Source organism: Electrona antarctica (genome assembly GCF_951216825.1).
Source record: "Electrona antarctica genome assembly, chromosome: 20".
In the NCBI taxonomy this organism is placed as follows: domain Eukaryota; kingdom Metazoa; phylum Chordata; class Actinopteri; order Myctophiformes; family Myctophidae; genus Electrona; species Electrona antarctica.
In genome coordinates, this window is record NC_136801.1 from 5,293,775 (window position 1) to 5,312,086 (window position 18,312).

The window sequence follows — 18,312 nt, forward strand, 5'->3', positions numbered from 1 at the left end:
TGACACCAGAGGTCAAGGATCAGCACTGCATGCACACACACACGTACACTATATACGTACTTGCGTGCACGCACACACACGCACGCACACACCCACCCACACACACACACGCTTATTTTCACACTTATTAGTTGCCAGTTGTGTCTCTTCTAGCGGCCTCAGTGGTTGCCTTGCAGGTGTAATGTGATCAAGGGCTCCAGAAGAGAGAGAATAATGCTTTGGAAAAACTCACCATTTGCACATACTTGTCATTGTCACACACTTTATCTGTCATTTTATCACGTGCAGTGTCTCTTTAGCAGGTTATGATTTGAGCCTTGATAGTGGTGTAAAGAGGGCATATCATTTATTAAACCTATATAGTATAAACCTGGACCGGCGTTTCCCCCCCTATACACCAAATCTATTCGCCTAAAATAACAGATCTAGCTCCAACACATTGTGTTATGATGAGCTAGTAGAGCTGCTTTCTTTTTTTGGCAAATGTTCCCCCATGAGGGAAGCCTTAGGGTTCAAGTGTTTTAACAGATAACCTGGGAGTCCCACATTTGGAAGATACTTGTGACATTCTTATATAATGTATAATATTTCATGGTTTGTGCATTCAGAGACAGACCCTTTTAAGCAACGTTCATGTAAGCTGTGAGATAATGGCCTTTCATGTTTTCGCAATCTCTATACGAACCACTAATCCTTAAGCCAAAACTTGGCAAGACAAATTCCTGTGCCAACATTCTGAATGGAAAATATATATAAAAATCACACAGATGACTTATAACTTGAAATTAATCTTAGTTTTTTTTTAAAATAAATTTCCAATAATTCATTATTGACTTTAATGATTTTCAGAGAAATGTAAACAATGCTTTTCATATTTTATTTAAAAATATAGATATACAGTAAGACGTTCTCTTGAACAACGAAAATGGCTGGTTGCTCATAAAGTTTATTGACAAACATAAATACCATAAATACACTGAAACATAATGTGAAAAATAATAGTCACCTATATAAAAAACCCGACCACAATAAAAACTGATATTTCAGGCATCATAGCTACAATCGGATAATTACAAGTCATGCCTTATCTACGCTCTGTTGTTTAAGCATAAAAGCTATGGAATAAATAGTTAATTAACGGTGGTGATTAAGTAGATACGGTAAAAAATAAGTAATCTAAAATTATATTTATAATTATGATAAAATAAAACAAATAAAATAACTCTTTGGTGGACGGAACGAGATCCTATCATTTCCCGAAGAGGTCCATCATTCGTCTGTTGCTCTGCGCCTGCTGGACCAGATTCTCAGCTCTGGACATTTCCATCATCTCGCGGAGCAGGTGGAACGTGAGATCCAGCGATATCGGCGGCTCCTCGGACCTCCTTCCCCTCTCCCTTGAGTCGTTCAGGTGGTTTACCAAGCCGCTCACGAGCGCCTTGAGGCTCCCCCCAGCTTCCCCTTGCAAGAGCCGCTGCGTCAGGTGGAGCTGTGAGGCTCTGTTGTAGACTGCAGCAGGTGACCCGCGGGGATGCAACATCGACGGCAACCCTAAAGAGTTCGAGTTCCCGTTGTTCATGCCGAGTCGGATGAAATATTCCTCTCCAAGCCTCTCCCAGATGGGAACGGATTGCTGGAGCTGGCGGTCGGGTCGTTGGGGAGGAGATGATGTGCGCTGCGCTGCGCCAGGGCTGTCAATAGCCCTACATTCATAGCGCGGTAAGAAGGCAACTAGCAGAATAACGGTGGTGCCAAGAAGATTGAGCTTCATGTCAGGATATCAGCAAGAATCTGAGAGAAGAAGGATGATGATTACTTTAATTCATTTCATAAGATTATCATGAAATGAATTTAATGGCGAACATTCACGCGTGCACGGTATAAATTCAGTGCCCATTCTGCCCAATATTGTGGAATCCTCCCGTGCGTAAAAGACGCATTTTCAGGTGATACATGTGTTATTGTCTTAGATAGTTTCTGTGTATTCTTTACTTCTACGATAAAATAAAAAAAAACAAGTGCATTCTCAAATATATATATAGCCTATATTCCTATGCAAATAGATCATGATTTGTTGAAACGCAGAAAAGCAAAAACGAATATTGTTTTATCTTTTGGAGAGTGCAGGGAATGTAATTTCATTAAATAGGTAACGTATATAATAAGTTACACATGTAAGATAAAATATTTGTTTGTATAGCCAACATATATAATGTAGGCCTATATGTTTTATTTTTTTACTTGTATTTTAATATTTTTCCTTACCTTAATCGTTATTAAAACTCCAATAGCCTAGAGTTCCCTTGCAGGGCGAGATGTCGTCCTCGTTCACCCGTTCAAGAAGTTAGTTTAAGGCTTGATTCACTGGACTTCTGTACTTATAGCCAAGACCCCCACTATGTGCCATGTGCCCCGCTCCGAGTGTGAATGAGTCTGCGCGTTAGTGCACAGAAGGAAGGGTGTAACTTGAATGAACGCCTACGACAAAGTGCTTTAGTTTAGCAGAGATGAGATGAGTCATAAGTGTGTGTGTGTGTGTGTGTCTGTGTGTGTGTGTGCGTGCGTGCGTGTGTGTGTGTGCCTATAAATGCAACCTGCTGCTTATTTCAATCTAAAAATGAATTTTGAAGACAACTTTAAAACATGTAATTCCTGTTATTCTATTTTTCCAAAATACATTACATTCTATACAGTTTGAGTTCCATCCATTCATCCATCTTCAACCGCTTATCCGTAGTCGGGTCGCGGGGGCAATTAACAGCTCCACCAGAGTGCTCCAGACTTCCCTCTCCAGAGCAACATTAGTGACTTCCTCCTGGGGGACTCCGAGACGTTCCAAGGCCAGTGAGTCGATGTGTTTCCTCCAACTGCGCCTTGGTCTGCCCCGGGGTCTAGTTGGAGGAAATACATCGAGTGTGAGTTCAGCAATGGAATTAGAATGAGAATCAGGTCTCAAAATCACCAGATATTAAAATGTTAAAATTGACACAAATATAATAATCCTTCCAAATGTTAGAATAACGTTTAAGGTCACTGACTGACCTTGATGCTTATATGTACTTTTTTTAAAAAAAGTTACTGTGCACCACTGCAGTATATTATACAGTGTATATTATATACTGTAGTGGTGCACAGTAAAAATAAACAAAAAAGTACATTTAGTATACTGTATTTAATTAAAACATTTTTAGTATCTGTGCTTTACTTGAGTATGTTTGGATACACTCCACTACATTTCAAAGACAAATGTTGAAATTTTGATGAATCAACCCTGGGGCAGACCAAGGCGCAGTTGGAGGAAATACATCGACTCACTGGCCTTGGAACATCTCGGAATCCCCCAGGAGGAAGTCACTAATGTTGCTCTGGAGAGGGAAGTCTGGAGCACTCTGGTGGAGCTGTTGCCCCCGCGACCCGACTACGGATAAGCGGTTGAAGATGGATGGATGGAACTGCTTAAGCCCATGCAGCTATACCGTATTTCAAATAGTGAAAATAGCAGATCTTAAATGGTCCTCATAAAGGTCTGCTATTTTCACTATTATTGATATAGTTGTTTGGAAAATGTCTAAATTGTATTGTAATGCTAAGATATTAAAGGTAGGCTACTTTGTAATTTGTACCTTTGAATACCCATGAAGTGTTTGTAAAAGCATGCACTCCAGTACTACTTTCACCAAGACTATCTATTATTAGTTACAAGTACTGGGATTATACTTTCTCCACCATTGCTGCAAATACACAACACACCTGGCCACTGAAGTAATCATGTCAGAGTACTTTTCCCTGCCAATTTCTGTTGTATTCTGGTAGAACACATTTTGAAGCATCTCACGGTGAGATTGTCGCCCTGTGTGTGTGTGTTCTTTTTTGTGAATGATTCATCAGTATTGCTATCTATGTACGTCACACGGTCACAGGGTCCAATGGACCTTCCATGCCTCCTCACCCAGTACGGCCATGTCACGCTTCTAAAGATGGGGTGCTTAATCTAAATTCATCAAAATCACTGGAATCTTCTGGAATCTTCTGGAATCTTCTGGAATCTTCTGGAATCTAGAATCTTCTGGAATCTTCTAAGAGGAGGTGCTTAATCTAAATTCATCAAAATCACTGGAATCTTCTAGAATCTTCTGGAATCTTCTGGAATCTAGAATCTTCTGGAATCTTCTAAGATGGGGTGCTTAATCTAAATTCATCAAAATCACTGGAATCTTCTAGAATCTTCTGGAATCTTCTGGAATCTAGAATCTTCTGGAATCTTCTAAGATGGGGTGCTTAATCTAAAGTCATCAAAAATCACTGGAATCTTCTAGAATCTTCTGGAATCTAGAATCTTCTGGAATCTTCTAAGATGAGGTGCTTAATCTAAAGTCATCAAAAATCACTGGAATCTTAACCAGTTGGACAACAAACTGGAGCTCTTGCTTTTCCTTTTCTTCCTCCCTTTGACAAAAGATGCAGCAAATTCTCACATGAATCACTTGATTATTGTCTTTATATCAAATTGTGTCAAAAGGAATACTAGTACTGACATAAAGGAGAAACCCCTGATTGTCTCTGCTTTTTGCATTGCATATTTGTTGCTCATCACAATCTATGAAAAAATAAATAATAATACTTCAAATTAATCTTCAAAAGTAAATGAATTTTATGCAAGCATAAAGTATCCTGTAATAGAATCCTTAGAATGTTGTGAACTTATGTGTATAGACTGGGAGGTTGACGTAGCACATTTAGACCTGACATCGAAATAAATAAAAAAGTCTTCTGAAAGAATATATATTCAAATATTTGTGCCGCATTTTCACGATTTTTCAAAAATAGCAGACCTACAAGCTCGTAGCGCGCCACTCGGTGGCACGCTATGAGCTTGTAGATCTGCTATTTTTCAATAGCTAAAGTATAACATAATGCTTAGTTAAAACACCAAAAGGGGTTCCCGTACAGAATGGGTTAAGGAAAAGAAAGACCAATTTGTGTTCAGAAGTAAGGTATGAAAATGTGACGTTTAATGTGATTCCATAAATACAGTATATAGTGGAACACCCAGTGTTCCATTCATTCATTCATTCATTCATTCATTCATTCATTCATACCCAGTGGATTTGTCAGCAAAATATCTTAAAGTTATAAAACCATTACATTTCATAACATCCATCCTGAGACTGAGGTGATGAAAAAGGTAATTGTCAGCCAGCATGTTATTGGTTTTCCTGTATAGTTTCTCCCATCACATTTTCTTACATGTTCCTCCAGGCGAGGTGTCAGGTCCCATCACAAGAAGCACATGTTGGCTGACACAAATAGAAAACTCTGCCAGATGAGGGGAGTAACTGCTTGTGGTCAACTCATGTCACCTCCTTTTCAAATCAATGTCCCCAAACTGGTCACTGGAAGAGAAATCCTCTCGTCGAGGCAAGACCGGAATGGCTCGGGGAGAGGAATCCTCTCATCGGGGGAAAGACCGGAATGGCTCCGGGCTGTAGCCCTTCATCCATTCCTCAATTAGAAAGACCTTCCTGCCCCGTAACATGACCTTACACACTGACACACTATCTGCACTATTCATTTGAATAGTTTACTTGCACAAAGATGTTAAAGGACCTATACCATAAAATTCAACTTTTTCAATTTCTTGTGTGTTTTTGGGGCTCCCATATGTGTTTTCTATCCCCACAAATAACCAATTTTGAACAATCAGGCTTTCATATCATATGGGTGCTTTAATGAAAATTGCTCTCAGGAACAGCTCAACTGATTTTGTCCTCATCGTGATGAGTATAATTCCTCCTTATTCAGTCTTCAGTTCCAAATTTGCATTTCCACTTTGTTTACAATGTCCACCATTGTTGATTTTCCAAGCTGGCATGGAATGGAAACAAGCCTGGTTTTATCTAGCATCAGTATTATAATGACTCAAATATTAAATAAACTGCATATCAGCACCCCCACCACCTCAGGACATTGTGGTACTGCAGCTAAAACTGCTTTCAAAGTCCAGAAAGAAATGACAAGAGCTGGTTATATCAGAGTGGTGATTGAGGCTCAAACCATTAGAAATAACTTTGAGGGACATAGACAATATGATATTAAATATTAAAAGCAGTTTTAAAATGCATGTTATTTGCGCTTTAATCCACTGCACTGGCACATGTTTAATTTTGGCGTAATTTGGGAACAGGAGTCGGTGTCAACTTCGTTTTTATTTGGTTACGTACCGTACCTTGTGAATGAAATGAAATGAAATCTATATTTACCCAGGGTATCTGGGCTAAGCTCAAGAACTTGTTTCCAGCCAGGCCCTGCTCATAGAACACATTTCATCGTAGTGGTTCAATGCCTTGTTCAAGGGCACTTCAGCCCTTGTATAACCTTACGTATAATTTACATAACTCTTCTCCCGCCAAATGTCTGTAATGTATTAGGGTGCTTTCGTAAAGTGAGCACAGTATCTCTTGCATGTGGGGATTTGGAAAACAGAGCATGCAAAATACAGTGAATACTGCATTTCACAAAGATGTCTTTTGATTTGGACGTACTTCGAAATAAAGAAAGTGTTGTCTATTCGAGCCGAGGAGGATTACTGTTACAGGTACGGGGGTCTATGACAAGATTACAGACATATACACGAAGTAAGTATAAACAGCCAATCAAAATGCATGTGATAATCATTCACCAGATAGCACATGCATTTTGATTGGTTGTCCGTACCTACTGTAATGTATTTTGTGACAATGTCAGCCTATTTTCAAACCATTCCTGAAGAAGGTCGCAAGACCGAAACGTTGCCTTGACTCTTAAAATAAAAAAACCTCTTGAACCAGCAAGTGGCAGTGTGCAGGTATCCCTCCTTATCTAACGTCTGCTGCTTTGCTGCCAACGCACGTGCTGACAATTGGGTGTGCGGAAGTTTTCTCTTTGAAAGGTCTACAGAGAAAATACCTCCAGTAAATTACTACCATAGAAGAAGTGGCAAGGGGCAATTGAACTGGCCATAATTGGGGAAACAGCCATTGTACAAATTCTATGGCTTTGAGCACCATTCTGAGACATAAGCTGTTCCCTCAGATTCTGGTTATACTGCCAGTAGACCAAGGAAGATTTACCCTGCAACAATGTCAGTCACTATTTGTTGCAGAAACATGTTTTCGTCTATTCAATCTTTTCTAAATGATTTACACCACGATCTTGATCAGCATGTGCATCATGTCTGATCAGTGAGAGCCTGAGAGGGGCATATTTCTCATCTGCAAGGGCCTTCACGTCTCCCCCTAGGGGGTGCCACAAATATGAAAAGTTGAACCATAGTCATACCCATAGATATAAAAAAACACACTCGTGTGAACTGAGTGGTGTAAGGTCTTATATAGCCTGTCTGACGTAATGAAATCATGTCTGACGTAATGAAATCACACCCGGGTGAACAGGGTGAACATAGCAACCATGCTCATTTTTTCTGCACTAACAAAGCCAGTTGTAGGAGTGGTTTACACCACTCAAAAAAGAGATGCCTCATTGGCCGATGCAGTTCATTGGAGCCATGTGTGTCGAAAACAAACGTTTACATTGCCTACTGAACGTCCCCTTTTGTGATGCACGTGGAAGCTTGGCAATTAAGCTTCCGCTATGCTTCGCAAGGAATCTCTGGAAAGCTTGCCTCCTCTCGAGAAACACACCCCAGAGCCGAAGGAGGCGTCTCTAGACCGCACCTACACTTTTTGTGTGAGCAATCGAGTGAAAGAGAGAGAGAGAGAGAGAGAGAGAGAGAGAGCACACCTTTACAGAGCGTGTTGTCATCTGGCAGCTAATTCACTAGAATAATATAAGATTATTTATTTTTCTTCTGTTGCTGCTGTGGCAGCTGAGGCAGTTCCTGCCACTGTTTCATCTACAAGCGCAGGTTGGCAGTGAAAAGGCTTAACTCACTGTGATATTAAAGCCTGATTCATATACTTTACCATACAACAGTGTTACACACCGGAAATAGCAGGTGTATAGGCCTACAAGCTCACATAGTGAGCCGCTGCCTCGTACATCTGTCATACAACATTGCATAAATTAGGAATAAGTGGAACGTGAAAAAAGTTGGATGCTTACTTTCACAGTTTGTAGAAGCCAACGTCTTTAGTCCATCATACAACAGGGACTCTCAATTAGTGACACGTTTAACTATTTATAAGCAGCAATGGCTCTAGAAAATTGGCCTGGGGGACTATGGGGGCTATTTAGAGAGGGGGCTAATGAAGTTTGGTTTAGTCAATTGGCTTTGTGTGGAGGGGGGCTTAGGAGGGGCTAAGCGTCCACTAGAGGGGGACCCACCCCCTCTAGTGGACCCCCAGCCCCCCCAGAAGTTTCCTTTAATTATCCAGGCAGACCTCATTGAGATAGGCTATAAAATCTCTTTTACAAGAGGGACCTGGTCAAGAAGCGGCACAATATAAATATAAATAATATATATATATATAAATATATACGAATAAAAAACATTTAGCTGGTTTAGCTGGCACAAGCTGCTAAACAAAAAAAACAGCGACACTTTACCACACTTGTGCTCTTCTTTCTTCGGAATACTTTGCTCTCTGCTGTATGAGAGCCAAAAAAAGAACGAACTGTCTGAATCACACTATATTTCTATTAATCTGCACCTAATAAAGAATAAGAAGAATCTCAAACTCTGTAAATAAGGCCATTAAAGAGATGTGAGAGTGCTGGATGCGCTTGAACTGTTCATTTGCCAGTATGAGAGTATGTGAGGCAACAGTAACTGTGATGCCAAAAAGCCCTCAAGGACAAATCTGTCTATATGAATGTAGATCATATGCCATCTACTAGAAATGCAATCAGAGAGATTCTGCACCCACGTCACATGCTGTGTATATTAAACACATAACGATAAAGTTTGACCTACCACTGTGCCCTTGACCTTTGAACGATTCGACTATCAGTACAACTGATAATAATTTCTGAATGTACCCCCAAATGTATCTAAGTTTGAGATAAAAACTGTATGAGTTACTGATGTTACAAGCAAAACAAACCGACAGATGCTGGCAATTACAATACAGCTCAGCTGGGCTCAGGTGTAATAAACTTGTTAAATCAAATATTATTCTGATCCCTGGTGCCTGCTAATCCCCTATACAGTAGATATCATGGACGGATAGCCAGTATGTGACAAAAAGCTGTATTCTTTTGGCAACTAATTCATTACCTCTGCTATTTATTCTCAAACCTGTTAATATTCACATTTAAAAAAATATATATCTCTCTCCCAATGGAGAGAGGTAATTGCAATGATGTTCGCGTTACATTAAATATCTCAGCACACTAGTGTCCATAATGGATGTTAACCAGTAGGTGTCCTACTCGAGTAGGGAGACCTCCAACCACAGCAGATACTCCACCCTAGTCTACTCTCCCAACAGATTGGTTAAAGTAAAGTTTAATAATAGTCCCGGACTGTAGCTTTGGGGCTTCGTACACACATAAAGAACAACTGTGCTGTGCTCTGCCTGTGTTTCATGGCCGCCCTTTTCCAATGGAAGTCACGTGGTTTGACCAAACACTTGTGTTTGATTGCCCCCCTCCCCCCATCACACACACAACTGTTATATAATTTTTATCCCACGATTTTGTAACCCATTTTCACCCCTGTGTCAATTATCTAATGTGATCCTGGGCTCTACACACCCTCCGCCAACCTAGTCCCCATACTGTATATGGGGGACATGGGGAGAGCAACGGACTTGAACTCATGCTTCCTTCATGCCTGAGTGTCCAAGTTGCTCCTTTACAGGAGGGGAGTTTCCCTGGTTGGACGTAGCGCGTGGAAGGAACACGTTATTCCAACCAGTTCCTTTCCCCTCCATCAGGCGCCCCGGCTGGCCAGGGGGAGGCAGTTTAGAGACCAGGATTACTGCATGTTTTTGTGAGGGTACCTACCCTAGGGGACACAGGGAGAACATGCAAACTCCTCACCTAAATCCAACACTGAATTCTAACACCCATGTCGCCTTCGTGTGTACGCCTAGTCCACGTCTAATTCAGAACACAGAAACCAGAGGGTTGGCTGCTGCTCCCATTCTTCATGAGTGTCAGCAGAAAAGTTGAACTTTTCGGAACTTTGCCTTTTTGCTGGCTGCCTGGCTCCATGGAGAAATCGCCACAGGAGATTATTGTAGTACCCAAAAACAGGACAAAGGACAATGGACACACGGTAGCCCATGTCCCTGGGCGAGGGGATGGAGTCCTGGAGAGACAGAGACAGGGAGGGAAGATGCGAGAGGTATAGGGTTATGGTTTCATGCCCCTTTAGTGACAAGGGGTTGTGAAAATAGCATGTGCATGTGTGATCAGGATTATGTTGGAGAAGAATTTGAAGAGAAGCAGGGAGTGGTTCAAGGCAGACAGATGGGCAGACCCTAGAATCAAACCCTGTCCCATTATGCCGGTTGTAGGCAGAATAATGGGGCAACATTTACACCTTGAACAGCCTGTGTAAAAGTTAGATTTAATTTAAATCATATATTATGAAAGTGGTGAGGTGAATCACAGGGGAAAAAACTACTCGAAAGAGAAATCTAGGCCACAGTCATTCCACCAAAATTGCTGACCAATTTCACCGCTCTTTGGTAAGGCACAATAAATAGAACTTGGACCTGGAGTATAGATATTTTTCTATCAAAACATAGTGTCAGCAGTAATTGGATGACATGCTTAGAAATATAAAGAACCCAAGGTCACAGAAAACAAAATGACAATTACACAAAAATCCCTAATATTCACATTAAAGGCGTCTTTCCCCTTACTATTATGTAACTTGATTATTGTCTCCACCAGGTCGAAGGAGATAGTATGTTTTGCACTCCGTCCGTGTGTCCGTCCGTGTGTGCGTGTCCGTCCGTCTGTGTACAGCTAATCTCCGGCACCGTTAATCCGGTCGATGCCAAATTTTGCACACACACTCCCTGGATGCCAACGATGAACCTCTGGCCCACATTTTCCAGAACGGCTTGTTATAGCGCCACCAGGAGGCCGACTTTTGAATAACATTTTTTTTATATTACTCCTCCAGATTCTGTTAAAAAAATCCAGCAAATCGTTACACACAATCTCTATAGTCATGTGTTCAAGACGGATCTGTCCAATATTTCATATTCCATCCTAATTGGCTAACATTGGCTTTCAAAGTTTGCAGGATTGGCCCATTTTGAACAAAAAGCCTCAAATCATGAACGCAGTATGCAATTTACGTGAAATCTTTCACAGACTTTCCTACTAGTAACGAGGCTGAGGAATATATCCCACCCTTTTCACATTGACCTGTTATACTGCCACCAACAGGTGGATGTTTGCAAAACACATTTTTGGAGGCCACAACCTGACCTGGCCTGGTGGAGACATGTGCCACGAGGGGCACTTTATCTAGTTTCTTATGCAGTGTTAGAATATAGTCAGCTATAGGCTAGCCTGTCAGTGGCACTAAGATGCATCTATCGACCAGTGGAATGCTGATGAGATCAAGTCATCTCAGCTCCATCTCATCTGTTGACGTACCGACGCAGGGTGTACCTGACCAATTATGTTATGATTACTGACCATATCTGCTTGTTGAATCCCTCTCATCTGCGTAAGCAAGCACATAGCCACATACTGCTACTATCAGATAGACTGACGTCCGTGCACAATGATACAAGATGCTTGTTTAGTTCCTACTCGTTCTGTTCATTTCCTTACTGCCTGGTGACATCTTGTTCTGTGCGCCCATGACTCAACAGAAGCATTACGCTTAATTCACAACAGCAGGGAACAACAGACTATGGACAATGTAGACTGAGTCAACATTGAAAACAAGGCAATGTTGACAACTTGACATTAAAAACACTGAACAACAGACATTGGCTTGACCCCCGTGAAGCGGACCAGAGTGAGGCAATGGCGAGAGCTCTCAGCGAGTGCTCATGCAGTGGGACAATCGTTAAAGCGCCATCCAAGTTGCATAACCATATAGGGGGGGAAGAGTGGCATTCCGGCATCACCCTTGCTTCCACTCAGTGTGGGCAAGCATCTCTCAGTTCCCCACAGAACATTGATTCATACAGTACATATATTATCATCGTCTAGTTTTTCTGTGCATCTGAAATGGCTGAGCTGACTTGATTGATCTACTACAGTATAGAGCTGAGCAAACTTTGATTGGAAACAAGCCTCCAGGGTTTTTTGTCTTATCCTTTTAGCATAGTTTGTTAAATTGTACCAGCCATACTGTTTGCAATGTGTTTATTCAATCAATCAATCAATCAATCAAAAGCCTAAACTGTTTATCATAGGCCTGGGCCATGGCTCAGTGGTCCAGGCACCTTGGCTGGTAATCCAGTCTGGCAGTGTGCCGCGGGTTCGACTCCCGATCCCGACGGCCTTTACTGCATGTCTTCCCCCCATCTCTCTCCCCTGCCTACTGTCTGTCCCTCCATAAAATATATGAAATAAAAGGTGAAAGCCACAAAAAAAAACATTAAAAAAAAAAAAGAATGTTTATCATAGTGACATAATTGGTGTCCAACTTCCAAGAAACCTTTGCCCTGCATGTTTCTGTGAATCTCACACTACACGTTATGCCCAGGACTCCTTTCAGATCGCTGCTTTTTGGTGTTTGCTATTGTTATGCTCACTCCGATTACACCGACCGGATGCATGCAGCCCACTGAAGATGTGGTGAAATCAGTGATGCTTGTGAGCGATTCAATGTGTGCATGTAAAACAGTCTTAATGAGTGAAACATCAACACAGACTTGTGATATACATTGTCATGTCAAATTTGTTCTTTGTCAAAGAGAAAGTTCAAGTGAAGCAACACCAAATTGTATTCATGTCCTTGATGCTATTCAGCAGTGTTGTTTTCGTCGACTAAAACTAAGACGAAAAATGTTCGTCGACTACCTTTTTTCACTTTTTTTTTTGATTGATTGAAATTTGTATTAACAGTTTGCAGAATTACAGTACATTTCAAGCACAAACTCAATACAAAGGCTGTTAACTGTGAGTGGACGACCCAATTAAGCATTACACTTGTTTACAACAGGGTCCACCATGTTCAATTCATCAAAACATTTAGAGACGTACAAATAGACACTTCTATATAGACAAAGAACAGTACAGGAATTCATCATAATGGAGGTAAAAAGGGAAAAACTGACTAACTGACTAACTGACTAAAACTAAATGGAAACTAAATGAAAACTAAGCTCTGGTGACTAAAGCTAAGACTAAATATATTGACACTTTTGTCAACAAATAAAAACTAGACTAAAATGTTAGGAAGGGACTAGTGGACAAGATATCCAGTATAAGTCATTGTACACTTGGTTGCAATGCTGAAAATAGCTGCGACGCGTTGTGAGCTTGTAGATCGGCTACTTTCAGCAAGTGTAAAACAGCATCAAGGCCCGCCAAAATACATTTTAGTCGACTAAATCAACTGTAGATTTAGTCGACTAAAATCGCATGACACTTAGTCGACTAAAACTAGACTATCACTAAAACATTCCAGATGACTAAAATATGACTAAAACTAAATGAAGTTTCAGTCCAAAGACTATGACTAAACAAAAATAGAAATGTGCTGCCAAAAACAACACTGCTATTCAGCACACCATCATAAAATGATCTTTGCACATTTTTAATCCTCTCCTCTCTTTATCTTTGCCATAACCATAATCACATTTTTAATAATATTCTTAATCAATGTAGTCACTAGTCAGAGACAAGTGGCCAGCTTCTATAGTTAGTGCTCACTTCGTTCGCAATCACCCTGAAGCCTACGATGTCACACTGCACTCAGCGACACTCACTTCTAAAAATAAAGGATATAAGGTGCAATCACAGTACATTATTCATTTCAGGATATTGTTAATTCAAGTGTGGTTTATGTGTCTTCAATTGAAAATCAATGAATGGGAAATTGATTACTTTGTGAATCTTTGTGCACCATGAAGTGCATTGCAGAGCCTGCCTGATGTACCTTACACATGATTGTATTAGACTGGGAAAGCTTATTAATTAATCTTTAATAGAATAATCAGTTACTCTAACTAATCTATGTTGAATAAAGCTTCTACCTTGTCGTACAACATAAAATACCCCTGATAATACATGTTTATGCGGTGCAAGCAACACACACTCACACACTCACACACTCACACACATCAAGCATCTATCATTTTACATTTGCAAGTTTTCAGTTTACTTTCAGCACCTTTCCTTCCTCCTGCTTTTTGCTTCTCAATTCACTGTTTATCCTGGCATTCTTTCAGACTGGCGTCCTTATTTTGGACAGAAGCAAATGTTCTGATATGGCTAAAATAGCCGATCGACAAGCTCACAAAGATTGTCTATTTTCTGCATTTGTCGTATGACAAAGTACATGGCGTGATTAAAATTTACACCAATGAGTAAATAAGAAAGCTCTGTCTGTTTGCCTACTACAACTACAGGTCATATCATGCACTGGCACACTGGTGCCAGGAGAACAACCTTTCCTTCAACGTCAACTAAAACGTCAACTAAAAAGGTTCAGCAGGAACTATACTTGTTTCTTCACCTGAAGAAGTTCTGAGTGGGCCCCTGTATTCTCAAGGAGTCAGGCCCTAGGCCTACAACAGCTCCAGCTTCACCTGAAGACGTTCTGAGTGGGTCAGTGCCATCTGCAGGTCTCTAGGAGCTATAGAAGAAGCGGTGTGTAGTCAAAGCTCAGCGTATCATCAACGACATGCACCACCCAAAAGGTGGTGTAGATCTACCACTTTCGGTTTAAAATGGCGATAACGCCCGAACGGTGCAGGGTCATAACGGAATGGGGGCGGGGGCGGGGGGTTTGTTGGATCCGGGCTGGTGAGGTGCATCAAATCAAATGATTGGCTGTCTCTGCCCGGCCGGCCTGGGTGCGGAAAACTGCTTCCCGCCGAGATCACGGGACCTCCGGGGCGGAAAGGACTGCCGCAGCTTGTTTCTAAACAAACTATAAATTTATGTATGTATGTATGTATGTATGTATGTATGTATGTGCCTGGCCAGAGGGGCTCACCCAGAGCAATAACAATAGCACTTTTTAGCATAAATAAACAAACTGCTTCATGTGAACAATGTTGTTGTAATTAAGAGAGCTTCATCTTGCTCAGAAGCAGTTTTTTTTTGGGGGGGGGGACGGGGACAATTATTTTAATTTCTTATATTGTTTTATATTTGACTAAATGTGTCTGATTTACCAATTAACCGGGTATTTTACCTACTAAAATAGTGAAAATAGCCAATCTACATGCTCACAACACGATGTAGATCTGCTATTTTCATGATTTATTAATCGTAGTTTACATTAATTTATGTTCATTAACGTGCGTTCATTAATTGTATCTGAGGTAAAAGTAGGTGATATTGATTTGAAGTCATATCGCCCAGCCCTATAGTACTATGTGCACATCTATGTATGGACATGTGGAAACTCCTGATGCCACTGGCGCTGCGTCGCACACTAACAGAAGGAAATGTATCATGCACAGAATGGCACATAATCACATACTAATGTTACATCATAATATCCAGTTACTGAAGCTTGGGAAACATGTAAGCATTGATATAACACTTAGCCACAGGGTATTCGTGGTTTACTTTGACTTGGGTCGGCAATGACTTTCAAATAGGACAGAAGCGTAAGTAAGTGTGAGTAGGTTGTACATCGCCCCAGGCAGGCCAGATGGATGGCAATAGGGAGGAGGGTGATTATGCGTCACAACCCTCTGCCACGCCTGTAATGGTATAGGGGTCCAATAAGGAGCAAGAAACTGTTGTACGTAAGTTCTCAATCTTTGTGGTTTATTTGAAGTTCGGCCTACAGTAGATTTGAAGTTGAGATCAAGCATCTATCATTTTTTTGCATTTCTCTAAAAAATAACCTAAAAGCAAACCCAAGATGATGAGTAGCTCTACAAAAGTTGTGATCATCAGTGAGTTCCCACACATTTTTACCAATGCATTTTAAAAAACGTTTTCATAAATTACAAAACCTATTCTATTGCATAGTGCAGGGGTTCTCAACGTTTTTGGCCGGGGACCCCCGGAAATGCTTTGGCAATGTCTCGGGACCCCCGCCCCGCCCCGACCCCCAATATAAATTGACTGCTACAATAACCTTAAACCATTTTGGGCGGGAACCCCTTTTGGTGTTTTAAGCATTGTTATAATTTAGCTATTGAAAAATAGCAGATCTACAAGCTCATAGCGCGCCACCGAGTGGCGCGCTACGAGCTTGTAGGTCTGCTATTTTTGAAAAATCGTGAAAATATTTTTTTTTAATTTGGGGACCCCCTAAAATAATTTGGCGACCCCCCGAGGGGTTGCGACCCACGGGTTGAGAACCCCTGGCATAGTGCACTGGATTAGCCGGCTCCCTGCTTGCACTCACTCATCATTGTAAACTTTAAACATCCCCACTGCTTGATTTATACTCGAGAAAGAAACAAGCTAATAGTACATCACAGAAACAAAATCAATAACCAAAAACAATGCATATTTTCCAAAACATTCCAAACCTTTTCCAAGCCTATAAAAAAAACAGTTTTTCTAATTTCATAATATTTCCAGGAATGTCATTCATCATCAAAAAATGGCAGCGGATATAAATTGTGAATTGGGGCACGGCTGCCATCAAAATAGAGACACTAGAGGGCATCGGTGGTGTCAGAAAGTGACGCCCCGGGATGTGATGAAGTTGAAGTTTTGTGTTTGTAGTGAGAATGAGTTGGCTTGCTGTGTGTGTGCGTGCATGAGAGTGTGCATGTGTGTGTGACGTGTGTGTGACGTGCGTGCGTGCGTTGAATACAGGACTTAAGTTAAGTGTGTGTAAGCACGTATTACTGCATATAGGTAACCTGAGACCAAAAAGCTGTGATGTTATCAAACTTTAGGGCATGAAAGTTTAGGACAAGGATTGAATTAGCATAACAAAGCGAGTATCCTGATGCTGGAGGGGTTCTTATGAAGACTTACGCCTGTGATAATTAGTATTCATAGGTCAGAAAAGTCCACTGGGACTCTTGATGCTGTTCAGAGACTGTCACGTTAAGGCGGGAGTCAGCCTGCTGAGCAGGGTTACAATTAGCAGGTATGCATGATGCATGGCACACTTTGATGAGGATCACAAATAGACTCGCAGGGGTTCTCAACCCGTGGGTCGCGACCCCTCGGGGGGTCGCCAAATTATTTTAGGGGGTCCCCAAATTATTTTCAAAAAAAAAGAAAAAAAGAAAAAAGATTTTTAAATTTTATTTTCACTTTTTTTCAAAAATAGCAGACCTACAAGCTCAAAGCGCGCCACTCGGTGGCGCGCTATGAGCTTGTAGATCTGCTATTTTTCAATAGCTAAATTATAACAATGCTTAAAACACCAAAAGGGGTTCCCGCCCAAAATGGGTTAAGGTTATTGTAGCAGTCAATTTATATTGGGGGTCGGGAGGGGGCGGGGCGGGGGTCCCGAGACATTGCCAAAGCATTTCCGGGGGGTCCCCGGCCAAAAACGTTGAGAACCCCTGCAATAGATCATCTCACTGATGCTCGACGTGCATTGAATTCAGTACAAAACACATATCTCGTTTGTTGGGTTGTGAAGCTATAAATGAGCCTTCAGGAGAAGAAGAGGTATATGGCATAGTGAAGTCAGTGGAGCAGAAAAGATGTTTCAGTTTCACCCTAATTCTGTCAAGATTCCCTGAACAGCATGTCACTGTCACCAGTTATCTCTGCTTGCCTTGCAGCATAAATGTGGCCTTCCAGGAAATGTAGCGCGACCCGGCATGAAGGCTAACTGACACCATGTTAGCAGTAAGTGACAGGATAAGGCAGTGGGCCCTGACGATGGTTGGAGCAAGGTGACTTTTATCCCATTCTGACCTGAGATCAGATTCTAAAAATGTCTTCTACGTCCTGACAGTTTTCTGAAAAACCTATGTTTCTATGTCAGTCGTTCTTCGATTTTTCAAAAATAGCAGACCTACAAGCTCGTAGCGCGCCACTCGGTGGCGCGCTATGAGCTTGTAGATCTGCTATTTTTCAATAGCTAAAGCATAACGTAATACCAAAAGGGGTTCCCGCCCAAAATGTGTTAACCTTTGGCTAATGAGCATTGCTCCTCTCTGGCTCACTCAACAGCATTGACTGATGTTTGACTTGATCCTATGCGTGAAATCAAAACAAAGTAATAACTATATTGCCAGGTCGTGTATATCATGTGTTCGAATCTCTGCCTATTCAACATCATGG

At 41.3% G+C, this 18,312-nt stretch overlaps 1 protein-coding gene across 1 annotated transcript; it reads right to left on the minus strand.

The window, feature by feature from the left end:
• Positions 1-934: 934 nt before the first annotated feature.
• crhb (corticotropin releasing hormone b) lies at positions 935-1,785 on the minus strand. The gene has a single exon (XM_079490043.1). The coding sequence runs from the start codon at positions 1,769-1,771 to the stop codon at positions 1,250-1,252; it is 522 nt and encodes a 173-aa protein (XP_079346169.1). The 5' UTR covers positions 1,772-1,785; the 3' UTR covers positions 935-1,249.
• Between the last annotated feature and the right edge of the window lie 16,527 nt (positions 1,786-18,312).

Excerpts from the sequence above, each read along its gene's own strand:
- crhb (XM_079490043.1), bottom strand. The coding sequence starts at position 1,771 with ATGAAGCTCAATCTTCTTGGCACCACCGTTATTCTGCTAGTTGCCTTC.